This window comes from Triplophysa rosa, linkage group LG10 (genome assembly GCF_024868665.1).
Source record: "Triplophysa rosa linkage group LG10, Trosa_1v2, whole genome shotgun sequence".
Taxonomy (NCBI): domain Eukaryota; kingdom Metazoa; phylum Chordata; class Actinopteri; order Cypriniformes; family Nemacheilidae; genus Triplophysa; species Triplophysa rosa.
Window position 1 is genome coordinate 18,149,967 of NC_079899.1, and position 22,756 is coordinate 18,172,722.

The window sequence follows — 22,756 nt, forward strand, 5'->3', positions numbered from 1 at the left end:
CAGTCAAACTTTTTTTTACAGTTGCACTTATTTGCATGTGGTATTCGAATTACAGAAATGTATCATTGTGCAGTTAAACACTGCAAGAAAATTAACTGTGAAAAGAAATAAAAGCAGTGACGCTAAAATACCTCCAACATAGCAATTACATTACAATCAGCAAATCCGCTAACAAGACTTTCAAAAGAAGATAACTTTAGATGGGACTTCTAGTAGGCTATCTCTCTATTAGCAGTCTTATATCATAGCGTAGGAGCTTCTCTTATGTGCTTTGGGGCCTGTGGTGCTTTGGTCCCTCTGTAATCCTCATGCTGAATCTCATTTCTCTTCTGCCAGATCCTTTACAAGCCCCATTCATCACGCCCAGACTCTCTCTTTTCAACTCTGAGCTGGACCCTGATGATAGAAAGTTAATGTCCTGTTGCACTAGAAGATCTCCACGGTCGAGATTAAAACGTGAAGAACCTTCAGTATCTATTTGAGTACTAGGTGATGCTGAGGAGTTTAGTGACAGGATGGGTTCAATGGTCATCTTTGGTCATTTGTGTAGTATGTTTGGGTTGTGCCATCTGCTGCTGGGATGAATTTGTCCATTACATGGAGTTTGCAGACATTAAACAATTTCCTGTAAGTGTCAGTGTGTGGTTGGGCTGCAATAGACGGTTTCATCGGAGGCACGCGCTGGCCCGAAGTTAACTCGGTATTTGGTTATAATATAACAATTTATTTTGTTAATATTTATATTCATTTATAATAATATGTTATTGTACATTAATTGTATTAAATTAAATTAAAACTCAATGGTTATTGATTCTTCGCGGAGGTCTACTGGAAGTTAAGTTTGGGCCACAAAATGTTTGTTTATAGTATATACAGTTTACATTTACAGAGCATTACCTGGAGTTGTAGAGAGGCATTTGCCAGTCATCGTGTTGAATTCTTGAGTCTCATCTGGACACAAACACAGGAAAGATCCTTCTCGGTTCTCACAGGTTGCCTCACCGCACACATCACTGAGAAGTTCACACTCGTTCACATCTGAAGGAAAAACAAGACATTTTTATTATTGAACCACAGACACAATCTGAACTACTGCTTTTCTTTTATTTAAACAAAGTTCTAACAGTTGTAAGAGGCTGTAATTATAAAAAAAAACTTTAAACACAGCTGATTTTTTTGCATTCACGGAGCAGCCCATATATGGACGTGGCAGCAGGAAGTGGAGATTTGTGAGTGTGCTACGGCTATCATACCAGTTATGAAACTTTATTTATGCGCTTAAAGGTTAGTTTGGGTTTTTTATGACTTTTCTTGATAAGAGATGATGTGTCGTTGGTTTAGAAACATCTCTGTGGGCGGGGATTGGAATGAGGGCGTGTCATATTCAGTGCAGTCTGTTGTTAGTTCAGTGACAACTAGCATCAATTACGGCACCTTTAATTTTCCTTATCGAAAAACTGGCTTATTGTGGTTTCCTCGAACAATGACAAACTGTGTGCACAGTTGACTCGAGTAAATAAAACGGCACCATTCTTCTCCCGACTCTCTTTGACAGTTTGAATTTATGACGGCCAAAGTAGCACTATAATGCAAGTGTCTGCTTCCAGGAACATGGCTCTCTCCTTCTTTCCAGTCCATTCCCTCTCTCTTTCCCCCCCTTAATGCTTCACACATCTGTGACTCTCATTCTCTTCGCTTTTATCAATCATCTCAGCGCACCACATACAAAAGATGCAATAAATCAACGTTTGTGCCTTTGTGTGCAATGGACTCCAAATGCTTTAATGGAGCCATCCAGCCAGACACACACACACACACCCTCTCAGTGATGGTGGGCCAGCCCGTCAATAAGCCTCTAAGTGTTAAACCCTTGTCTGGAGTCAGCAGCGGCGTGGGTGCTGCGCCACTAGGGAATCATAAAAGTTGAGAAAGGACGTCTGTGCCAGAAGAAACGATGTATAATACAGATACAGTCTCATAAGAGCTCATATATACTAGTGGCTTTTTGTGCATTTCAGAAAAACACATCTTAAAGGGATAGTTCACCTAAAATTAAAATGATCTCATCATTTATTCACCCTCATGTGGTTTAAAACCTGTATATGACTCTTTCATCCGTGGAACAAAAAAGAAGATATTTTGATCAATGTCCAACGTTCTTCAAAATATCTTCTTTTGTGTTCTGCAGAATGGAATGACATGAGAGTGAATAATGATGAAAGAATTTTTGCGTGAACTAACCCTTTAAGAGTGGGATTCAAGAGTTTGACACATTATTTAATATAAAGACACACATTTGCAGCTTCTTAAAATGAATATCTTCATTTTGAAATGAAACCGAACATGAATTTAGTCTTTTAATTGTGTTTACACATAATGTGTAAATGAGCTCGTGTGTGTGGGAGAGTAAACCCCACTTTTTGCTCAGTTCGTTAAAAAGTCAGACAACACAGTGGGGAACAATTTATTGTTCGGCAACAACAAACGGTATCAGAAATGAATTCTGAACGGCTTATCCATAACACTTTAATGCTTTTGTTTTCTCAAGTACACAAGGAGGTAAGAGGCTGGTGTCTGGAAGGGTTCAGATGTTATTCTTTTGGCTCATAAAAAAACAGTACATGACATGCTGCTATAGTCAGCGCAGGAAGACTGAGGTCTGTGATTTGTTATATGTCTGATCTAGGACCTGTATTTTTTTGTCCTTATCAACTGCATAAGGTAAGGATAGCTAAATACATTCTGTATCAGAACATTTCTATATAAAAGTCAGAGTCATGGCCTAACATACTGTAAGTGTAAACCACAACGTTCATGTGGGAAACGTCATTTTGTGATTAAGCAACAAGTTATACTACTGTCTGCTCTCTTCTTTTTCGACTGTCCACACACTGTTCTGTTGAAGGCATTGGTGAAGAGAGGAAATGAGGAGGGAGATGGAGGATAAGGGCAGGAATAGAAAGAGGGACAAGTGGGACAAATACAGGGTCCGTGTGTATTTGTGTGTCTGTGGGTGGGTGTATGCAGTGTATTTCTGCTGTGGGAAATCAGAATCGATAGAGGTTGTTTGTGGCTAGTTACATAAGCCAACAAGACAAACGACGTCTGATCAGAGCCTGAAAGAAGGTGTATGTGGGACTCACTGTTTGGTAGTGTACTGTAGCTTAACTGGTGAAAAGTGGCACTGGCAACGCCAAGGGTTTGACCCCTATGAAGTGCATACCCATAAAACCTACAGCTTGAAAGGTGTTTTTAGATTAAAGCATCAAATGCATAATAACCATATAATTAAAGAATACCACACTCATATAATAATGGTAAATCTTCATCAGTTTTCTTTCATTTCCATCCTTCTCTTCCTATTTGTTGACAGGCTGCACAACAGTCAAAATTTTATAAGAATTCATCTTATAAAATAGACACCAGGCCACAAAAATCCATGTGGCTTCATGACATTTATGGTACCTGACTGTGTGATCTGTGCTCTGTGTAATAATGTGTCTGTGTGTATAGGGCCACTGATGTGTTTAACCCCGGTCTCAATGTTTTAAACATTACCCGAGGTTTGTGCCGTCCACCTACAGACTGGATGAAACTAAACACTCACATCAATCATGGCTGTAGAAAAGTGGCTGCCATTGTTTTTATGTTGTCTGCGAGGAAGTGGCAAAAAAAAACCCGGAAAATTCTGAGCTGTTTAAAATCCAGCTCTGTTTTACCTGCTTATCAGGAGCTTTACAAACACTCCAGGCCATTGGTTTTATTAACTAATATGAACTATTAACTGCTTACTATTAACTGTAATATTGTCTATTAACTGCTTGCCCCCAAGTCAAGTAGAAAATAGATGTTTTAAACAAAGAAATGTAGACAATTTATAATATAACTTTTAAGAGCGAACAATACTTTAACAGCCTTTATGAATCTGGTTCAATGTAAATTTGTATAAATACTAATGCATTTATAACAATAAAAACTGTATACATACTAATGCATTTTTAAAGGGGTCATATGGTGCGAATACGTGTTTTCTGTCACGGTCCCACCGTCTTGTTTATGAAATTCTAGTCGTGTGGTGGGATCGGGGCAGAGTCCTTGGGTTTTATGTGGGAAGGCCATGAGATGTTTATGTTTTTACCTCTCATGTGTTTTTCCAGTGTCTGGTCTCTGTTCCCGCCATCTCGTTTCCTCGTTATGTTTCCCTGAGTGTTTGATGTTCTACACCTGCCCGTGTCGTTATCCCTCGTTTGTCTTTCCTATATGTACCCTCTTGTTTCTTTGTCTTGTGTTCGTGGATTCGTTGTGTATGCGTGTACTACGTTTACGTGTGTGTTCTTGTACCGTGGTCGTGCTCCCATGTTCTTGTCCAAGATCCTGTTGCTTGCATCGTCCGTCATTTGTGAGTTTTGTGCCCTGCCTAATTTACCCATCCGTTGTTTTGTAAGACGTTGTGTCGAGTTTATTTTGTTAGTCTTTTGCCCCCTCGTGGGAAGTGTTTTGTTTTGTATTCATCCTTTTTGTTCCTAAGTTCATAGTTCGTGTTTTGTTATAGTTTTCCCCATCGTGGGTGTTTTTGTTTGTTTAACAAAATCCTTGTTAACCCCTTCACCACTGCCTGCCTGCGCTTGGGTTCTCTCCACACCTCATCCTTGACAGTTTTCTGTGTCTTTGGTGTGTTATAAGTTGCCCATGCATGTATTAGACACGTAAAATTGCAAAAATTAATGTGTGGGAACAAAATATGCATTTTATCAAAAAGCGAATGCTCACGCAGACCTGCCTGAAACGCCTCGTGTAACCACACCCCCACAAATCTACATCAGTTCGTGGTATGATTTGACTAAGACCGCCCAAATGTATACGCAAGTAAGGTGGGTGTACCTGTCAGTACAATTGCTTTGGAACCTGATGTTCCAAATATGGTAAGAGGCGTTACATTTCCATCACACGCTTGCAGTATTCGACCAATCACTACGCACTGGTTAACTGGCCAATCATAGCACACTTCACTTTTCAGAGTGATGAGCTTTGTAAAAAATCTGTGCATTTCAGAGATGTGCACGGTATGTGGAAAATACAGCGTTTTTGAACATTAAATCGTGTATACACATTGCATTACATCTAAAACAAACCATAATATTCGTTTAAGCCCAGTCATATAACCCCTTTAACTAAACTTACTACACTGCATGTAAACTACATTTACTTTCGGTTGTTATCATCACGCTCTACCAGTTAAGCAAAGGAACTGAAAATGAACAATAAGATTAATAAATGGTGCAATAAGTATTTTTTCATTGTGATACCTAACACATTACATCATGTGAATGTAAACCTTATTAAAAAGTTTTACAACTGTTCAGTTGTGACGTTTTACTTGTGAATTAGGTGTGTAATAATACAGTAAAATCTTTTCACATGGTAGGAAGAAAAGAGTCTTCAGAAACTGTTGAAAAAACTTACCCACACAGCCCTGACCATCCTGAGAGTCCTTGAACCCCGGATCACACTGGCAGCTGAAGGAGCCCATTGTATTCTGACAAACACCATGACTTCCACAGGTATTCTCATTCAGAGAACACTCATCCATGTCTAGAGCGAGAGAGAAAGTGAGAGTTTAGTGATCTCTGTGTAATGTACAGATTGGCATCCTGTGGTAAGATGGATGGAGGACAGCTGAATGTGTCGATTGATGGATGGATGAACATAACACATAACAGTTCAACAGTCAGATATGAATGAGATGATAGGCAAATGTTATGCGGTCAATAAATGAATGTGAAAGGATGAGTAGACATCTGATCAGAAATGCAACATGCTGTGTTAATTAGCAAGTTTAAAGGGGTTCACACAAGTTCACACAAAAACAAACAAGACAATCAGAACTGGGCAGAGCTATGGAACACGATCAGGGGACGACATCATGGTTAAAGCTGGCGATAAGCAGTGCCCGTGGGCACTCACCAATGCAGGTGCCACGATCGCCTCGGGAATGGCCAGGGGGGCAGGACGCCTCACATCGGTAAGAGCCCGGTGTGTTTTGACAATCCCACACCCCACAAATAGATGCCCCCAGTTCAGCACACTCATCAATATCTGACAGATAGCACAACCAACAAATCAGCACATGGACCCACGCTAATCAAACAATCAGCAAAAAGCTCCCGGGAGGAGGGAAATATTGGAATCAAGCGATTTGTTATTCAAAATTTTACCCTGGCATGTCTGATTGGTCGGGTCCAAACGGTAGCCTCCTTCACACTGACAGAAATACGAGCCCATCGTGTTTAAACAGGTACCATTTACACACCTGCTGCCATCTAGACATTCATCTACATCTGAAAAAGCACACACACACACACACACGTTTGGAACGGTGTTGTCCAACTGGTTTCGAGTGGGTCATTTCAATATAATAAATTATATTCCTCGTTGTCTAGACATCCAGCTCAAATGTTTCCTCTTTTTCTTTTTACTGCTGGATGGGACATTTAAAACAATTCTGGTACCGCGCTGGGCTCTGGGAGCACATACACAAGTCCCACCAGAGGAAAAATAACATTGGCTCATATGCGAAAGCCATTAGACACAGAATCCCTTGCTTTCTCTCTTGTCCTGCCGAAGACCGGGCTTTTCAACAACGCAACAGATTAATTTTGCGTAAACATCAGCAGCACTAAGAATCAGGACAAACATCAGCGGAAGGGATCAGCACTTGAGACGGGCTTGTGAGCGTGCATGTACCTTCACAGCCTGCCCGATCACGTGTGGACATGAAGCCAGCATCACACATACAGAAGAACGAGCCATCGGTGTTCCAACACTCTCCGTTCGGGCCACACGGCTGTGTGTCATCCTCACACTCATCAACATCTACAAGAAAAAAGGACGTTTGAAAATTACAGAGTACTCACAATTGCAACTGACTTAAATGTCTATGTCTTCAATGCACGTGTAATTACGATTTCCAAAAGCTCCGATTTGACTGAGGTGACGTAATAGGAACCAAATTAGCAGTAGCCTCAATAGCCTCAATGATTACTAACAATAGTTTGTTTTATATTTCCTTTTGTTACAGACAATGTAAACTTCCTTTTTGCATTTTCTTTTTTGAAAAACATTTCGCAAGAATATATAGAGATGAATTAATAAATCAATATTTTTCCAAATAGTCTGATGGCACCACCAACAAAGCCATAGAAACAATTCAGTTTTGAGGGCATGAACAGTCGAAGCTCATCGAGTTTTTTTTTATCTCATAATGATAGTTTTCTCATAATGACATGAATCACTGAGGTCGGCCTTTCAAAAATACTGCTTTCGATTCATTCACACCAGCAACAGAAAGTAATGTTGAGCACATTAAGGTTATAGTTTATGAAACATGAAAAAATTCTGTTTATTAAAATCAAATAAGAATAGTCAAAAAAAGTAAAAAAAAAAACATTTTTTAACTAAACGAAAATTAGAAGTGTTACCTCATCAATAAGCTAAAATAAATTATTATTTGAACTACAGTATACAGTATATAAAAATAAACAAATAGTAAAATGATGAAAGCACATAACAGAATTCCTAAAATGTATCTAAAATTGTAAACAAAAGAATATTAAATAATATTAATTAAACTACAATGAAACAAAAAACTCTTGAGCACATTGCATTGTGGGACATAGTAGTATGCTGCGTATACAGCACACTGCACTAAACATAACAGGTCATTCACTAAAAATGTAACAAAAATTGTAACATGAAAACAGATAATATTAAAATATAAATAAAACTACAATGAAACTGAAAAAAATCTGGAGCGCATTGCATCATGGGACACAGTAGTACGCTGTGTATACAGCACATTGTGCCAAACATAACAGGTCATTTATATATAATGTAAGCATACAAAAAATATAAATATCGTGCACAGTTTGATAGAATGCTATTTAGAGCACAGTATGTGTGTAAACGTGTGTCTCACCCTGGCAGCTAGTTCCATTCACTTGTCTATATCCCTGTGGGCAGTTGCACTGGTATGAGCCCACTATATTCACACACTGGCCCACGCCATCACACGTCTGTCGTAGCACCAAACACTCATCCACATCTACAAACATTACAATACTTTAATATCATATACAATTCATTTCACTTGCCAATAACAGTTGTATAAATCATAGACACACATGTCTTCTCGTACCGTCACATTGGTCTCCTGTGGAGGAGAGTATGAAGCCTGGCTCACAGTTGCAGATGAACGACCCCTCTGTGTTCTGACAGTGACCTTGTGTACACACACTGTCATCCTGGCATTCGTCAATATCTGGGACACACACACACACAAAGTTTGCTCAGTTGCGTTTCTGCTTCTCTGTTTTGTTTAGGTTTTGTAATCCGATTGTTTGACATCGATGGAACAAACAAAGATGGGCTGGCACAATCCTGCACGTCAAAACTCACATCATGTAAAAGGCTGAGCAATATGCAGCCTTCAAACTTCTAACAACATGGGGACAATACAAAACAAGTGAGGGACAATACATTACAAATCAAGGGAGAACAAACTGAAACAAAAAAACAACATGTTTTGTATTAAACCTGGACTTGGAGACATGCTGTGGGTGTGGCTTTCATCTTATAAAATAAAACAAGAGCAGATCTGTCAGCTGATGATAAAGTGACAAACAGCTGACAAAACCAAAAACTAACCAAAACCTGATGAACGGTGGACGTACGTTACCTGTGCAGGCTTTGCCATCAAAAGCAAGCGAGAAGCCTTTGTCACACATGCAGACGAAATATCCCTCCAGATTGGTGCAGTGACCATGAGCACAAACACTTTCATCCAGACATTCATTTATATCTGCAGCGAGAAGGTCACACACACAATACATCTGAGGGAATATAGCGATGTGGGTCACATTTATAAAGGCCGTCTCATTCGTCAAAATGTACCCGAGCTAAGCACGTATTAATGCACAAATAAACTGATCTCATTCAAGCAACAGCAAAACAGTTTTCAAACTTCTGATTGGATGGAAAGTTCCGTGTCTTACCAACACACTGGCCGTTTCTTCCCTCAAACCCATCCGGACATGGAGAACACATGAAAGAGCCCAGAGTGTTATAGCAGAGACCAGACGGACACACTTGACTGTCCCGACATTCGTCGATATCTACAGAAAGAGAGAACACAAAGAGAAAGAAAAGTCAACATAAAAGAAAACGATCCATCCAGGCAATTGTTTTGGCAGCAGAGGTTATGTATCTGACAAGTCTGACGGTTTTATGAAGGGTCTCTTCTTATGGATGGGTGTAATTGTTGTCTTACTGAAAGAAGGACAGGAGACGACTGACTCAGGTGGTGGAAAACTCATCTGTACTCTTCCACACTGACATTAATGAAGCGAGTGAAAGAAACTTCAGAAAGCCGCTCTGATTTCTGCCTACAATGCCATGATGTACGACATCACCCCGCCTGCTTTGCAACCATCCATTTGACTTTATTGCTACTTCCTGCTGCTGCTAAAGACACTTCATCTTTACTCTCAATGGATGTGTTACATTAAATGTTTTTAGAGCTTGAAAAGACATCACCTAATTACAACCACAACAGATTTCTGAAGAAAAGTTGAGAGGTGACTGCATTAGCTACCACGCATTTTCAATACTTTTCAAGTTAAATATCCAGTTAAATACTCCTAGGAAACATTGCTGTTGTCAAGACTAGAGTCAGCCGTGCTTAGAATCAATGAGAAATATTTAAGCATGGTTTTGCGTGATTGTTATAATAAAAAGTAAAAGAAAAAAAGAGATGCGTTGGAAACCTCAAAGTGGTTTGCGGGATGAATTACACACTGAAGCAACTGAAAATTACAACACGAAACTGAAATTGAAGTCAATATCTTACATACTCAACGAGTTACAAGCAAAGCAATTTAGAAATGAAGTAATATCTGTTTTTTTATAGATTGACTTCATTACTGGCTTTAAGCAAACAAACAGCTGCATTAAAGTGTTGACGCACAGCAGTTTTACAAATTCCAGATTGCAGAATTAAGGTGGGACGCATTCTTACATGGCCATTTTTTTTTTACAAAACCAAAAGAGGAGATTACTGGAACAGTTCAACCAGTTAACCAGAGAAACCACTGCGCTGGCCATATCGCTTTATACAGACATAATGAGCCAGTCTGAATTTCCTAATATGAGGAAAAGATCTGCTTTCCAAGAACCGTAGACTCCAGCGTTTCCTCATCTGCGGCTGAGTTTTTGGGTGACGCGGTTGGGGTACGATAATACTTCTCTCCTTCCTCCACAAACCTAAGAGTGTGTCACAGGGAGGCGGTTTGTACCTCGTCTAACCTCCAAAACCAGATAATGGCATGCACACATACAGGATGTGTTTGGAGTTAAGAAAGAGACAGAGCTCTGTCTGTACTTAGACGACCGCATTGTGGGCTAAGACCAAAAACAGACTTCATATGGGTGCTGATCCGTCTGGATCAAAATAAAAGCAGAGTGAAGGAGAGGAGCGCCAGTGACCTGCAAGGAAAAATAGCCCCAAACCTCCAGAGTGCCAGGATCTTGCACTCAAATGGGTTTAAGCCAGCAAGGACAAAGAGGACAAGACATTGTACTTTCTATGTAAATAGATATTTCAAGGAGCTCATTTAGTTGTTCTGTACCTTTACTGGTAAAGTATTGTGTTAGCAGCGCACAAGTTGCGGGTTCGATCCCTAGAGAATACACATACTGATAAAATGCATTACCTGAAAGAGCGCTTTGGATAAAAGCATCTGCCCATGTAAATGATACCGGGAATGTTTGAACCCAACTCAATTTTTTAAACCGTAAACCTTGCTTTAAATATGTTTAACATTGAATGCTACCCTAGAGCCCTTACTTACTTCATTTGTGTGTGTGTGTGTGTGTGTGTGTGTGTGTTAACATGGGTAAGTTTGTTTGCGTGACAGTCTTGTAATTACCCGAGCAGCTGGTGCCCTCCTCATTAGACATGAAGCCAGGCTCACATGCACACTGGAAACTGCCTGGAGTGTTCTGACAGTGACCATTAGCACACAAACCTGGGCTTTCCGCACACTCGTCAACATCTGTCAAAAATAATCATTAACAAATAAATGAGTTTTGCATGAAATCTGAAAATGCTGAGTATGCAGTCAGCATACGAAGTCAACAAAGCATACGAGTATCAAATGTTTGTGTAACATTCTGGCTACTAAGATACTTTCCATCATACTATCCCATAATCCGGTTCATGTGGTTTATCGACATTTATTTGAAACTTATGATTTAAAAAAAGCATTGTAGTCATCGATTATTTGCTCGGTACTGTCATTTCTCAAGGTCACTTGAATGTGTAAATCTTTAGACATGCCTTAGTTTGAAATCGGTTTGTTTCTGTGGCACCTTCATACACAATTCACTGTTTATTTAGCCACTGTTGCTTTAGATTTTATTCAACCTACTTCTTATGAAACAAAAATATATGGAAAAATGTAACGTAACATTCAATAATGCACTTCCATATTTTGAAACCCAGCTTATATTTTTCAATATACTGTATGAAAAGTGGCAATTTCCTTTGTATCATTCATTAAAATGTAATATTTTAAAATAACAATGTTTAATTCTATACATTTTCAAATATAAATGAAATGATTCAATATATTGACAGTCATGTTTTGTGGTTTACTGTTTTCTACATAAAATCATTCTAGATCATGTAAACAAAATTAATTGAAAATATAACTCTTTGATATCTTTAATACTGATTTTGTAAAACCATTTAAAAAATTGAAATCGTGGTAAAATTAATGGTTGAAAACAAACTTTGATGCTCTTTATCTCATAATTAGATTTTGAGACTTGAGCCAGGGTTAAACAGATATACAGTATATAAAATATATATTTTTCTCTGGTAAGGGATGATTGATTTATTGATGCAAGGAAACGTAAACAATGTTGACTGATCCAGTTCTTTGTTTTTTTTTACTCACATTGGCCAGCTTGGTATAGATAAATACAGTGTTAATACTGAGTTTAACCTTTGACCTCTCACCTAAACATGTGGTGCCCTCGCTGTCGGTTCTGAAGCCAGTGTCACAGATGCATTCATAGCTGTCAGGTCTGTTAATACAGACCCCTGGGCCACAAATATCAGGCTTTACATGACACTCGTCAACCTCTGAGATGAGAGAGAGAGAGAGAGAGAGACAGAGAGAGGGAGCAAAAGTATGGTCATCTCTTACATTAACAAAACGTAATGCATTAAATAAACATAATGGACAAATAAATGAACAGCTACACAGACTCATACGTAAACAAATAACTCATCACTTGCATCACTTATTAGAAGCAGACGTTTATTGGCTATAAAGGGACTGTTATGATATGAATCTTTCATTCTCTGCAGGAAGGAGAAAGCGGCTAAAGCAAACATCTATCTGGAGAATGAGAATTACATAACTTTTATTAAGCCTCCGTCAACAGTTACACTGATAAGATCTCTGAGGACTTCCACAAAGTGTCAACTTCCAAAAAGTAAGGAGAGAGATAGAGAGTGTATGTGAGGTTTCAAATATCTGTTTGGAAGAACTAAAATATCTTTGGAACTTCCTAATTGGTCCCTTGCTTTTTGCAGCCTGTCTTGAAAGTGGGGGACATACCGTATATCACTTCCTGGAAAATGAATAACAAAAATAAACTTAAACGGACGAGTCAGCAAAAGGTTAAAGAGGTGTTAAGAGCGTTAAGAGGCTCTCTACATAGATATAGACATCGTACAATCTGAGGGAGACATACAAGATCAATAGATGGATGACATTCACCTGCCAGTTGTGTTGGTGAGATTTCCTGACTTGCATGGGAGGGCAGAATTTCCACTGGAGCAGGAGGTGACACCTTCTCCCTCACCTCTAAAGAGTGTCAAAGAACGAGCAAAAGAGAAAAAGAGTTAGAAAATCTGTAAATCTTTTGCATCCTTCCTGAAAATGCTCAACAGAAAATTCCCAACTTCTGGATGCAGATCAGTGAGATCACACATCAAGCCATCTTTGTCAACCTCTGCGTGTGCTTGTTCAGACCACTTTTGCAGATTCGACAAAAACGAACTGCATTGTTTCATTAAAATGCCGTCGATCACAACTACTCCAGGACTCTATAAACAGCTGCACACGTTCACCGCGATCTGATGATTGGAACTGTCAGAAAACAGATGTTGAGGAAGATAAGAGAGAAATACAGACAGGTGGACAGGTGTTTGGAGGGCACCAAGGTAAATAGTAGACAGGTATTTGGATAGAGACAGAAAAGGTTGCTGGGGGACAAGGAAACAAAAGACGTTTGTGATGTACACGCGATATAGGTAGACATATGTATAGGGAAAAGATAGAAAGCAGGGTTTTGCAAAAGGGCAGGATAACAGAGGAGACACACTTGGAGTAGAGACAGGTAGACGTGTGGACAGGTGTTTGCAGGGGAACCAGTAAATACGTCTTTATAGGGATATGCATGTAAGGATTGAGGACAGGCTCCATCCTGACTGTGGACACCTGTCTGGCATATACCACTGACTCTCATGTGGGTAAAATCACCTTGAAACAGAGAGACAACACACACATTTAAACACACATACAGTGAGCAACTGAAAATATCTTAATGCACAAAGGTCTTAATGCACAAGGCATCAAAGTGGGCGGAGCTTAAACATCATTAAAGTAGAGTTTCAATCTCACAAATGTTAAACCTGGCTTCCCTTCATTGTCTCTATTACACACACACACACTCACACTTTTACACACACACACACGCACGCACGCACACGCTTTGGTTGACTATCCCCGTGGGGACAGTCCATAGGCGTAATGTTTTTTATACTGTACAAACTGTATATTCTATCCCCTAACCCTAACCCTATCCCTAAACCTAAAGATCATAGAACACTTTTTGCATTTTTAGATTTGTAAAAAATATTGTTCTGTACAATTTATTAGCTTTTTTGCCCATGAGGACCTCAATTTTGGTCCCCACGGTGACACGAGTCCCCATGTGTTGGTGTGCATTCAGGTTTAGGTCCCCACCGGGATATACACACACACACGTCTGGTTTACTATCTCCGTGGGGACAGTCCATAGGCATAATGTTTTTTATACTGTACAGACTGTATATTCTATCCCCTACCGCTAACCCTACCCCTAAACCTAAAGAGCATAGAAAACTTTTTGCATTTTTAGATTAAAAAATATATTGTTCTGTACAATTTATTAGCTTTTTTGCCCCTGGGGACCTCAATTTTGGTCCCCACAGTGACACGAGTCCCCATGTGTTGGTGTGCATTCAGGTTTAGGTCCCCACCGGGATATACAAACATGAACACACACACATACTCACACAATTTTACACGCACGCATGCACGCACACACACACACACACTCACACATTTTTACACATGCACGCACACACACACACGCACACACACAAACACTCTTGATGGTTAAGGTTCTGGTGGGAGTGTTTTTGGAGGATGAAATGAAATGTGCTTTGATCTACACATACACCATAAACACTAAAATGAGCCCGTTATCTCATCCAGAAACCACACTTATCCTAAACTGAGCCATTAGAGACTCTTCAAAGACTTGATCACATGGCAAGATCTTCCCTAATCCATTCTTTAGAGAGTTTTTCTTATTGGTTTATCTTTTGAAATGTTTGATGATGCTTTTTAATCTTTTCAATCAATAAGTCATGCAGGTTTTACATCGTTCTGTCTCTTAAAACACATTAACATGGCAGCCTGCATTCTTACAACAATCCTGGATGTCAAACAAAAAGAAAACTTTAATTACTGATAAACCTTAAATCTAAACCACTACACATAAACTATTGTACATTTGTTCATTTGGCAGATGCTTTTATCCAAAGCAACATTTTGTCTAATTTTGTCTAAGCCAAGTTCTTCCAATTCAATTCAATTCAATTCAATTGAATTGAAATCTGTTCATTATCACAAGGTGAACTTCAGTAGACCAACTTCAGTTTCAGAGCCACTTTGAAACAGTGGTACGGTCTCCTAGCAACAGGAGAAAAACTTAATAAAAGACCAAGGACAAATCCTTTTCTCCGGGATCCTGGCCCACCTCCACAGCGCAATGCTTTTACAGGCTTGCATTTGCAGAGAGGCCATAAAATCTGTGCAGTTTATATTGTGAGAGCGTGCTGAAAGGAGAAAATATAATGCGATGCGCTGATCTTTTGGAATCCTTCATCGGTTTTGACTTTGCCTTTGCAAGGTGGAATCAATGGCAGCGAGTCTAATGACTCTCTCCAGTACAGAGAGATCTGTCCTGTCTGTTCACTTTCTATAGGAACACAGAGTCTTGGCTACATTCTGGACATCTCATTCTGCTCTACACCAATGCCAAGCCACATTCCACTGCCCGGTGCCAAGCGTGCTTGTGATGACATTTACACAGAGAAGGAGAAAAAAAACAGGAAAGAGTGGATTTTGGGTGAACTTGTATAGCCATTGTGTGTCTCCTTGAAGAGTCACAAAATATTTGCGTTACAATCCCACACCTGGCCAGTGTCCTTAACACCTGTTTTTCATGTATGATGTTTTTTGCAATTGGTTTAAAATGTGTACAGTTCCCAAAACTAAAATATAAAATTGCATACAGTTCAACATTAAAGAAAATGATTTCATTCATTTAGAAGTTTTTGTTGGTATCTGTACCAGCTTTTCTAAATAATGTCCCGGGTGATCATAATATCTGTAATAGCACATGTGACTCACCAGGTAGCTGTCTCTCTGTAATGCTGAGAGCCTCTATGGGCTGCTGCAGTGTAGGGAAGGGCACAGGAGGGTCTACAGGTGCCTGGTGTCTGATAGCAGGATTGCCTTGCCCCTGACCATCTGTCTGGCCGTGTCCACCAGGTGGCTTGGGCTTGTAAATGTATGGTGTGGTCACATGGTAACCCATTCCTCCAGGACAAATCTCTTTAAATGCAGCTACAAAAAAGAAAAACTTTCATCAAACAACAGCAATAATATCTATCCATTCACTAAGGTCAAACAAAGAACTATTATTCTAAAATGTTTAACATGCTTTAAATATTTCATCATATAGAATGAAATTTTATTTTCTAATTACAAATAATACAATAAAACCTCACAAACTCATTCCTATAACGACCAACACAATCTACCAAGGGCAGCTCAAATTAGCGCATGTTTTAAGAAATGCTTTTTTAAGCATTAAATAAAGCCGCAAATACCAGTACAATGATGAGCACAAACCTTTGTAAAACGCATTGTGCCCGATTCATTTAATTAAAGGACCAGTGTTTAATTTTTTGGAGGATCTATTGACAGAAATGCAATATACAGTAATATACATAACTATGTCTTCAGAGGTGTATAAAGACCTTACATAATGAAGCGTTATGTTTTTATTACCTTAGAATGAACTATTTCTATCTACATACACTGTGGGTCCCCTTGCATGGAATTCACCATGTTGTTTCTACAGTAGCCCTGAATGGACAAACTGCTCTACAGAGAGTGTTTCGTAAATATGTTATCTCCTTCGGCAAAGAAGCAAAAACGTGACAACATCTTAATCCTCTCTTAGCCTCCATAGTGCTTCGAAAGGGAGGGGTGGTTTGAGTGGTTGGTTGCAATTCGCAACCTCATCGCTAGGTGCCGTTACACAATGGTCCTTTAAACACCCTCCTCCCATAAAGCGCTACTCCTACAAATGCATATGCTTTTCAGCACTGGTTTTCACTGCGTGTCTTTAGTAAATACCGACAGTAGTTTTTTTTTACGCTGAAAGAGGCGTTTGCGCTGCCGCGAGCCGTTAGTAAATCTGGCCCTAAGGCTCTTTTTGTGTGTTCCGCTGGATAAGGAGGTGCCAGATGTTAAAAATATAAAAATCAAAGTGAAGAATCCCTAATCTTACCCTGCCTTTCAGTAAATTAAGCAATTTTTATTGAACAAAGTAATTCAAAGGAATCAAAGTCATTCAAAAACAAAAGTGTGCAAACAATATTAAGAATGCACTAAAATGTAAAGTATAAGGTTTAAATGAGCTCATTCGTTACCTACCAGTACTCTAAAGAACCAATACACTTCAAATAGTGACAGCAGGCCTCAGACAGGAAGCAAAATATAATTTAAAGGTCAGGAAAGAGGTCATGAAAATAAAACAATTACAGCACGAGTGAATTGCGTGTAAAAGCATCTACGTAGCAGAGCTGTGGAACACAAATGCAAACCCCAATGGAGTGTATTGTAGGATAGAAAGGCAGTGGCCAGTAGATCTGGTAAAGAGATACCAGGTGAGGCCAACAGGGGGCGTGTCTCAGGCGGCTTACCTGTCCCAGGTAGGGGGCAACGGTCACAGCGAGGGCCCCAAGCTTTGCCCACACTACAACAGCACAACTGTTTACTCAGCTGAGTGGACACGGGGTGCAAGCACTGCTTTCCTGAACTGACCAATCGGAAGCAAGCACCCTTCTCCTCGTGAAGAGCAGGTGTTTCGGCTGGTTACCATGGAGACGGAAGAAGGGAGGAAGGAGAGGAGTGTGCACGGTGTATACACAAACATGGAGGAGAGACAAACAGAGAAAAAAGACAAGAAAGAGATTCCCTTCACCTTTTGCACTACTTAAACGCCATACGAGAACAATGGGCTATATGCATGCGTGACTTCCGCGTTTCACGTACAGAACCCTCGGCTGTTTCCGGTTGGGGAGACTTAAAGCAGAGAGAAATGGAAAAATGAGAAAATAGTTACATTTAGCAGATTTTTCCATTTCTCACTGTTTTACTTCTCCCCAACCGGAAACTGGCAAGGGTTCTGAACATGAAACGCGGAAGTCACGCATGCATAGAGCCCATTTCCTGTATAACCACATTACACAAGACAGGAAAAGCGAAACGGTTGTTTAAAGAGGTTTTTGGAAAAGACATACAGCCGACCAAGTGCACAGACATTAGGAAACCAGAAAGTTTGCGAAATATGTTATACAAGCGTTAATATGTGAGAATGAACTTGATTTCAAACATTTCTTTAAAATCATTTGACATCAAAATTACATTCTTCTAAAGAGCTTTTAGGCCTGCTAAATAGTGTTAAACACACCTCTCATGAACAAACAAACCTAGAACTCTCTGATCCTGAATAAAACACCATGTTCTGAAGGTGTCATTTGGCAAGCTCTGCCGAGAAAGGTTCAACGTCTATATTTATCACACTAACACAGACAGCACACTCAGGTAACCTCATAAAATCATGAAGAAAGTTTTTTTGTGCACAGCTGATTGCCGCCAGAACATTTTCATGCTTCTTCGTGCCTGAACGGCAGAGAACCTTCCAATGACTTGGCAGCCATGGTTAGCGTTAGATGCCATGTTAGGTCATGCTGCTAGCTCTGCTAATGGGCATTTCTCACCATTAGCCTACTCATCGGTACAAGATGAAGTGATTAGCTGAAATTGATCTATTTAAAATAATTAAAGATGTCTTTAAGCAGGTAGGCATGGAGAAAGCAGGAATGTGCCAGAGGAATCAGCCTTCCGGGTTACAATGGATTTAAGTGGAGAAAAAGGGGGAACCGGAGAAGGGAGATGAGACTTACGGATGCAGGTGGAGAGGGTGGTGTCAGGCATGAAGCCGGGGTTGCAGAAACACTTATAGCTGCCCATGTTGTTGATGCATTGTCCATTGGGACAAACACCCGGGATCTGACATTCATCAACATCTGAGGACAGTAACACATTGAACAGCTCAATTGAGAGTACACACACACACACACATTTTACACATATTTGTTTAAAGGCCACTGAGTGCAAGGGTGTGTGCATTTGTCATTCTTAGTCAGTTATGGAATAAGAGCTTGTGCTGCCAGTTGGACATAGATCTAACACATTTCCTAATGCAATGCTAATGTTTTCATGATGTAAGTAATGCAGTGATGGAGAGAGGGTATACACATTCTCACAAGCATCCAAACAGCCCGCGGGAGCTGTCGATCAAAGCTTTGACATCATAATGGAAGAAATAAACTTCACTACCTAATATGTGGCATTAGCTGATTTACATAATTCTTTAATGCAAACTAACACAAGGTAGACAACGCGTACAAATAAACACAGTAAATTTACTTTTACAGTAAATTATCCTCTGGAAATAAAATTGTTTTATATATGCACATACTCAGAAACAAATGTATAGCATTATGCAATGTAAGTCGCTTTGGATAAAAGCATCTGCCAAATGCGTAAATGTAAGATTATTATATTATTATGTTTCCACCCACAAATTACATCATATTAACAGTATCTCACATTTTTGTAAATATTTTATTATATCTTTTCATGTGACAACACTGAAGAAATGACACTTTGCTACAATGTAAAGTAGTGAGTGTACAGCTTGTATAACGTGTAAATTTGCTGTCCCCTCAAAATAACTCAACACACAGCCATTAATGTCTAAACCGCTGGCAACAAAAGTGAGTACACCCCTAAGTGAAAATGTCCAAATTGGGCCCAAAGTTTCAATATTTTGTGTGGCCACCAATATTTCCCAGCACTGCCTTAACCCTCTTGGGCATGGAGTTCTCCAGAGCTTCACAGGTTGCCACTGGAGTCCTCCTCCACTCCTCCATGATGACATCATGGAGCTGGTGGATGTTAGAGACCTTGCGCTCCTCCACCTTCCGTTTGAGGATGCCCCACAGATGCTCAATAGGGTTTAGGTCTGGAGACATGCTTGGCCAGTCCATCACCTTTACCCTCAGCTTCTTTTGGGGTCGTTATCATGTTGGAATACTGCCCTGCGGCCCAGTCTCCGAAGGGAGGGGATCATGCTCTGGTTCAGTATGTCACAGTCCATGTTGGCATTCATGGTTCCCTCATTTAACTGTAGCTCCTCAGTGCCGGCAGCACTCATGCAGCCCCAGACCATGACACTCCCACCACCATGCTTGACTGTAGGCAAGACACACTTGTCTTTGTACTCCTCAACTGGTTGCCGCCACACACGCTTGACACCATCTGAACCAAATAAGTTTATCTTGGTCTCATCAGACCACAGGACATGGTTCCAGTAATCCATGTCCTTAGTCTGCTTGTCTTCAGCAAACTGTTTGCGGGCTTTCTTGTGCATCATCTTTAGAAGAGGCTTCCTTCTGGGACGACAGCCATGCAGACCAGTTTGATGCAGTGTGCGGCGTATGGTCTGAGCACTGACAGGCTGACCCCCCACCCCTTCAACCTCTGCAGCAATGCTGGCAGCACTCATACGTGTATTTCCCAAAGACAACCTCTGGATATGACGCTGAGCATGTGCACTCAACTTCTTTGGTCGACCAGGCGAGGCCTGTTCTGAGTGGAACCTGTCCTGTTAAACCCGCTGTATGGTCTTGGCCACCGTGCTGCAGCTCAGTTTCAGGGTCTTGGCAATCTTCTTATAGCCTAGACCATCTTTATGTAGAGCAACAATTCTTTTTTTCAGATCCTCAGAGAGGTCTTTGCCATGAGGTGCCATGTTGAACTTCCAGTGACCAGTATGAGAGAGTGAGAGCGATAACACCAAATTTAACACACCTGCTCCCCATTCACACCTGAGACCTGGTAACACTAAAGAATCACATGACACCGGGGAGGGAAAATGGCTAATTGGGCCCAATTTGGACATTTTCACTTAGGGGTGTACTCACTTTTGTTGCCAGCGGTTTAGACATTAATGGCTGTGTGTTGAGTTATTTTGAGGGGACAGCAAATTTACACGTTATACAAGCTGTACACTCACTACTTTACATTGTAGCAAAGTGTCATTTCTTCAGTGTTGTCACATGAAAAGAAATAATAAAATATTTACAAAAATGTGAGGGGTGTACTCACTTCTGTGAGATACTGTATCTATACACTATATAAAGGTGCTTAATAGGATTCTTCACAGCAATGCCACAGAAGAACCATTTTAGGTTCCACAAATAACCATTCAGTCAAACGTTCTTTAAAGAACCATCTCTTTCTCACCTTTTTGTAACCTGAAGAACATTTTTCACCACAAAGAACAAAGAGTTTTTTTGGATGTTAAAGGATCTTTAGAGAACCATTTAGAGAAGAAAGGTTCTTCTGTGACATTGTGAAGCACCTTTATTTTTGTGTATTTCTTCATTTACAGACAGGCCCTCTTCCCTTTCTCTGCTTCATTTTTATTTTTATGTGTTTAATGGCAGAGAACAAAAGTGTCTAAGATTAAAGTTGGGTGACAAAAGAAGATAAGGCTATTTATAACCAATAGAACCTCCCACTAAGGAAAACATGAGCAGAAGATCTATCATTGCCCATAAATCAAATCTGAATTACTGATACCAGGAAGAGTTTCTAACGCCAAACCACAGGAAACTTCTTTGCTAACACACTTAAAACTTTAGCGTGACGCAAGAAGCATCAATGTTTTGAGCCTCAGACGTGGTTAGCCGGAGAGATTATGTTCAGATTTGGATTACATTACACTCCAAATGTTAATTCTCTAAAAAGTGTTTTTGTGTTGCAAACTAAAGTCTTTGAAAACAGCACTTGCTGAGATTAAATACAATTTGTTTTAGGCTCCATTTTAAAGACATTGTAAAACATGGAAACTCATGAATATGTATATCGATGTCTGCTGGGCAAATGCAGCAAAAAAATTACAGTCAGGCACACTTTTTCCATGTAAAATGTTTAACACTAAAAAAATAGTTATTTAAGACACTTTTGGCTGCAAGACAAATTAGAAAACACTGGAGTGATACGGCATTCGTTCTCATAGGTGTATAAGATCAAAGACCAGTGTCATTTCTCCCAGAAGAACAAACTTTTGAAACATTTTTTTATTTCAGCATTTCTGATCGTAAACTCTACAATAACACAATACTGGCTTAATTTATGAAAACTAATTTGGCACTTGTAAATCAATTCAAGTGCATACTACTTAAAGTTATGTTTTATTTATGTGTTTTTGTCTTGCTTTAATGCACTTGAGTATGTCTCAGTGTTCCAGAGTGGCAGATCTGGGCAAGACAAGTTACACTAGACTCCAAACTACCAACCCAGCAGCCAGACCACACGCTGGGCACTTCCCCCAACATGGCCTGCTTCACTTTTAGCTGTGGTTCAGCTCTGGGTTTGGCAGCCTAGGGAACTAGTGGTGGCTGCTAATGGCATATGTATTTGGCATCTGGGGGTGTGTGGAGGGAGAGAGAAATACAGATGTAAGCAAGACAAATAGAGGGTAAAAGTCTATGTATAATATTTAATATAATATAAAATATGTTATATTTTAGCTTCTTTAAAGTAGTCACCCTTTGCCTAGACTTTGCAGAAATGTGCATTTTATCAACCAGCTTCTTGAGGTACAGTATCAGCCTAAGAAGGTTTTTAAAAGATACTGGGGAAGTTTCAATTGTTATCCAGACTCTTATTGGCTGGTTTTCTTCACTAACATTTTTAATCAACATGAATATATTTGTTTTGCAATTAAACATGTTGGCACATTTTTTACATTCATATGGGTAGTTGACAAATAAACCGTGCATGTGTCCTATAGTGTGACATGGCAAAAGCTTAGAAAGTTTAGAAAGATAAATCTACGGAAGAGTATTAGGGCCAAGCAATAAAAAAATATATAAAATCGTTTTGAGATTAAAGTCATTATAATACGAAATTAAACCCGCAGTTTT

At 39.7% G+C, this 22,756-nt stretch overlaps 1 protein-coding gene across 3 annotated transcripts in view; it reads right to left on the reverse strand.

Moving 5' to 3' along the window:
* ltbp1 (latent transforming growth factor beta binding protein 1) overlaps positions 1-22,756 on the reverse strand; it is a 79,267-nt gene that overhangs the window by 21,620 nt on the left and 34,891 nt on the right. The window contains exons 10-24 of one of the 3 annotated variants that reach the window (XM_057343610.1): positions 18,662-18,784; positions 17,396-17,563; positions 15,813-16,028; positions 12,846-12,932; positions 12,077-12,202; positions 10,983-11,108; positions 9,051-9,170; positions 8,735-8,857; positions 8,195-8,317; positions 7,976-8,101; positions 6,745-6,873; positions 6,216-6,338; positions 5,965-6,096; positions 5,464-5,592; positions 898-1,038 (exon numbers count right to left, since the gene is read on the reverse strand). In XM_057343610.1, coding sequence (XP_057199593.1) covers positions 898-1,038; positions 5,464-5,592; positions 5,965-6,096; positions 6,216-6,338; positions 6,745-6,873; positions 7,976-8,101; positions 8,195-8,317; positions 8,735-8,857; positions 9,051-9,170; positions 10,983-11,108; positions 12,077-12,202; positions 12,846-12,932; positions 15,813-16,028; positions 17,396-17,563; positions 18,662-18,784 — 1,992 coding nt within the window. The remainder of the gene's footprint in view (positions 1-897; positions 1,039-5,463; positions 5,593-5,964; positions 6,097-6,215; positions 6,339-6,744; positions 6,874-7,975; positions 8,102-8,194; positions 8,318-8,734; positions 8,858-9,050; positions 9,171-10,982; positions 11,109-12,076; positions 12,203-12,845; positions 12,933-15,812; positions 16,029-17,395; positions 17,564-18,661; positions 18,785-22,756) is intronic. The other 2 variants (XM_057343611.1, XM_057343612.1) reach the window with 2 other exon arrangements.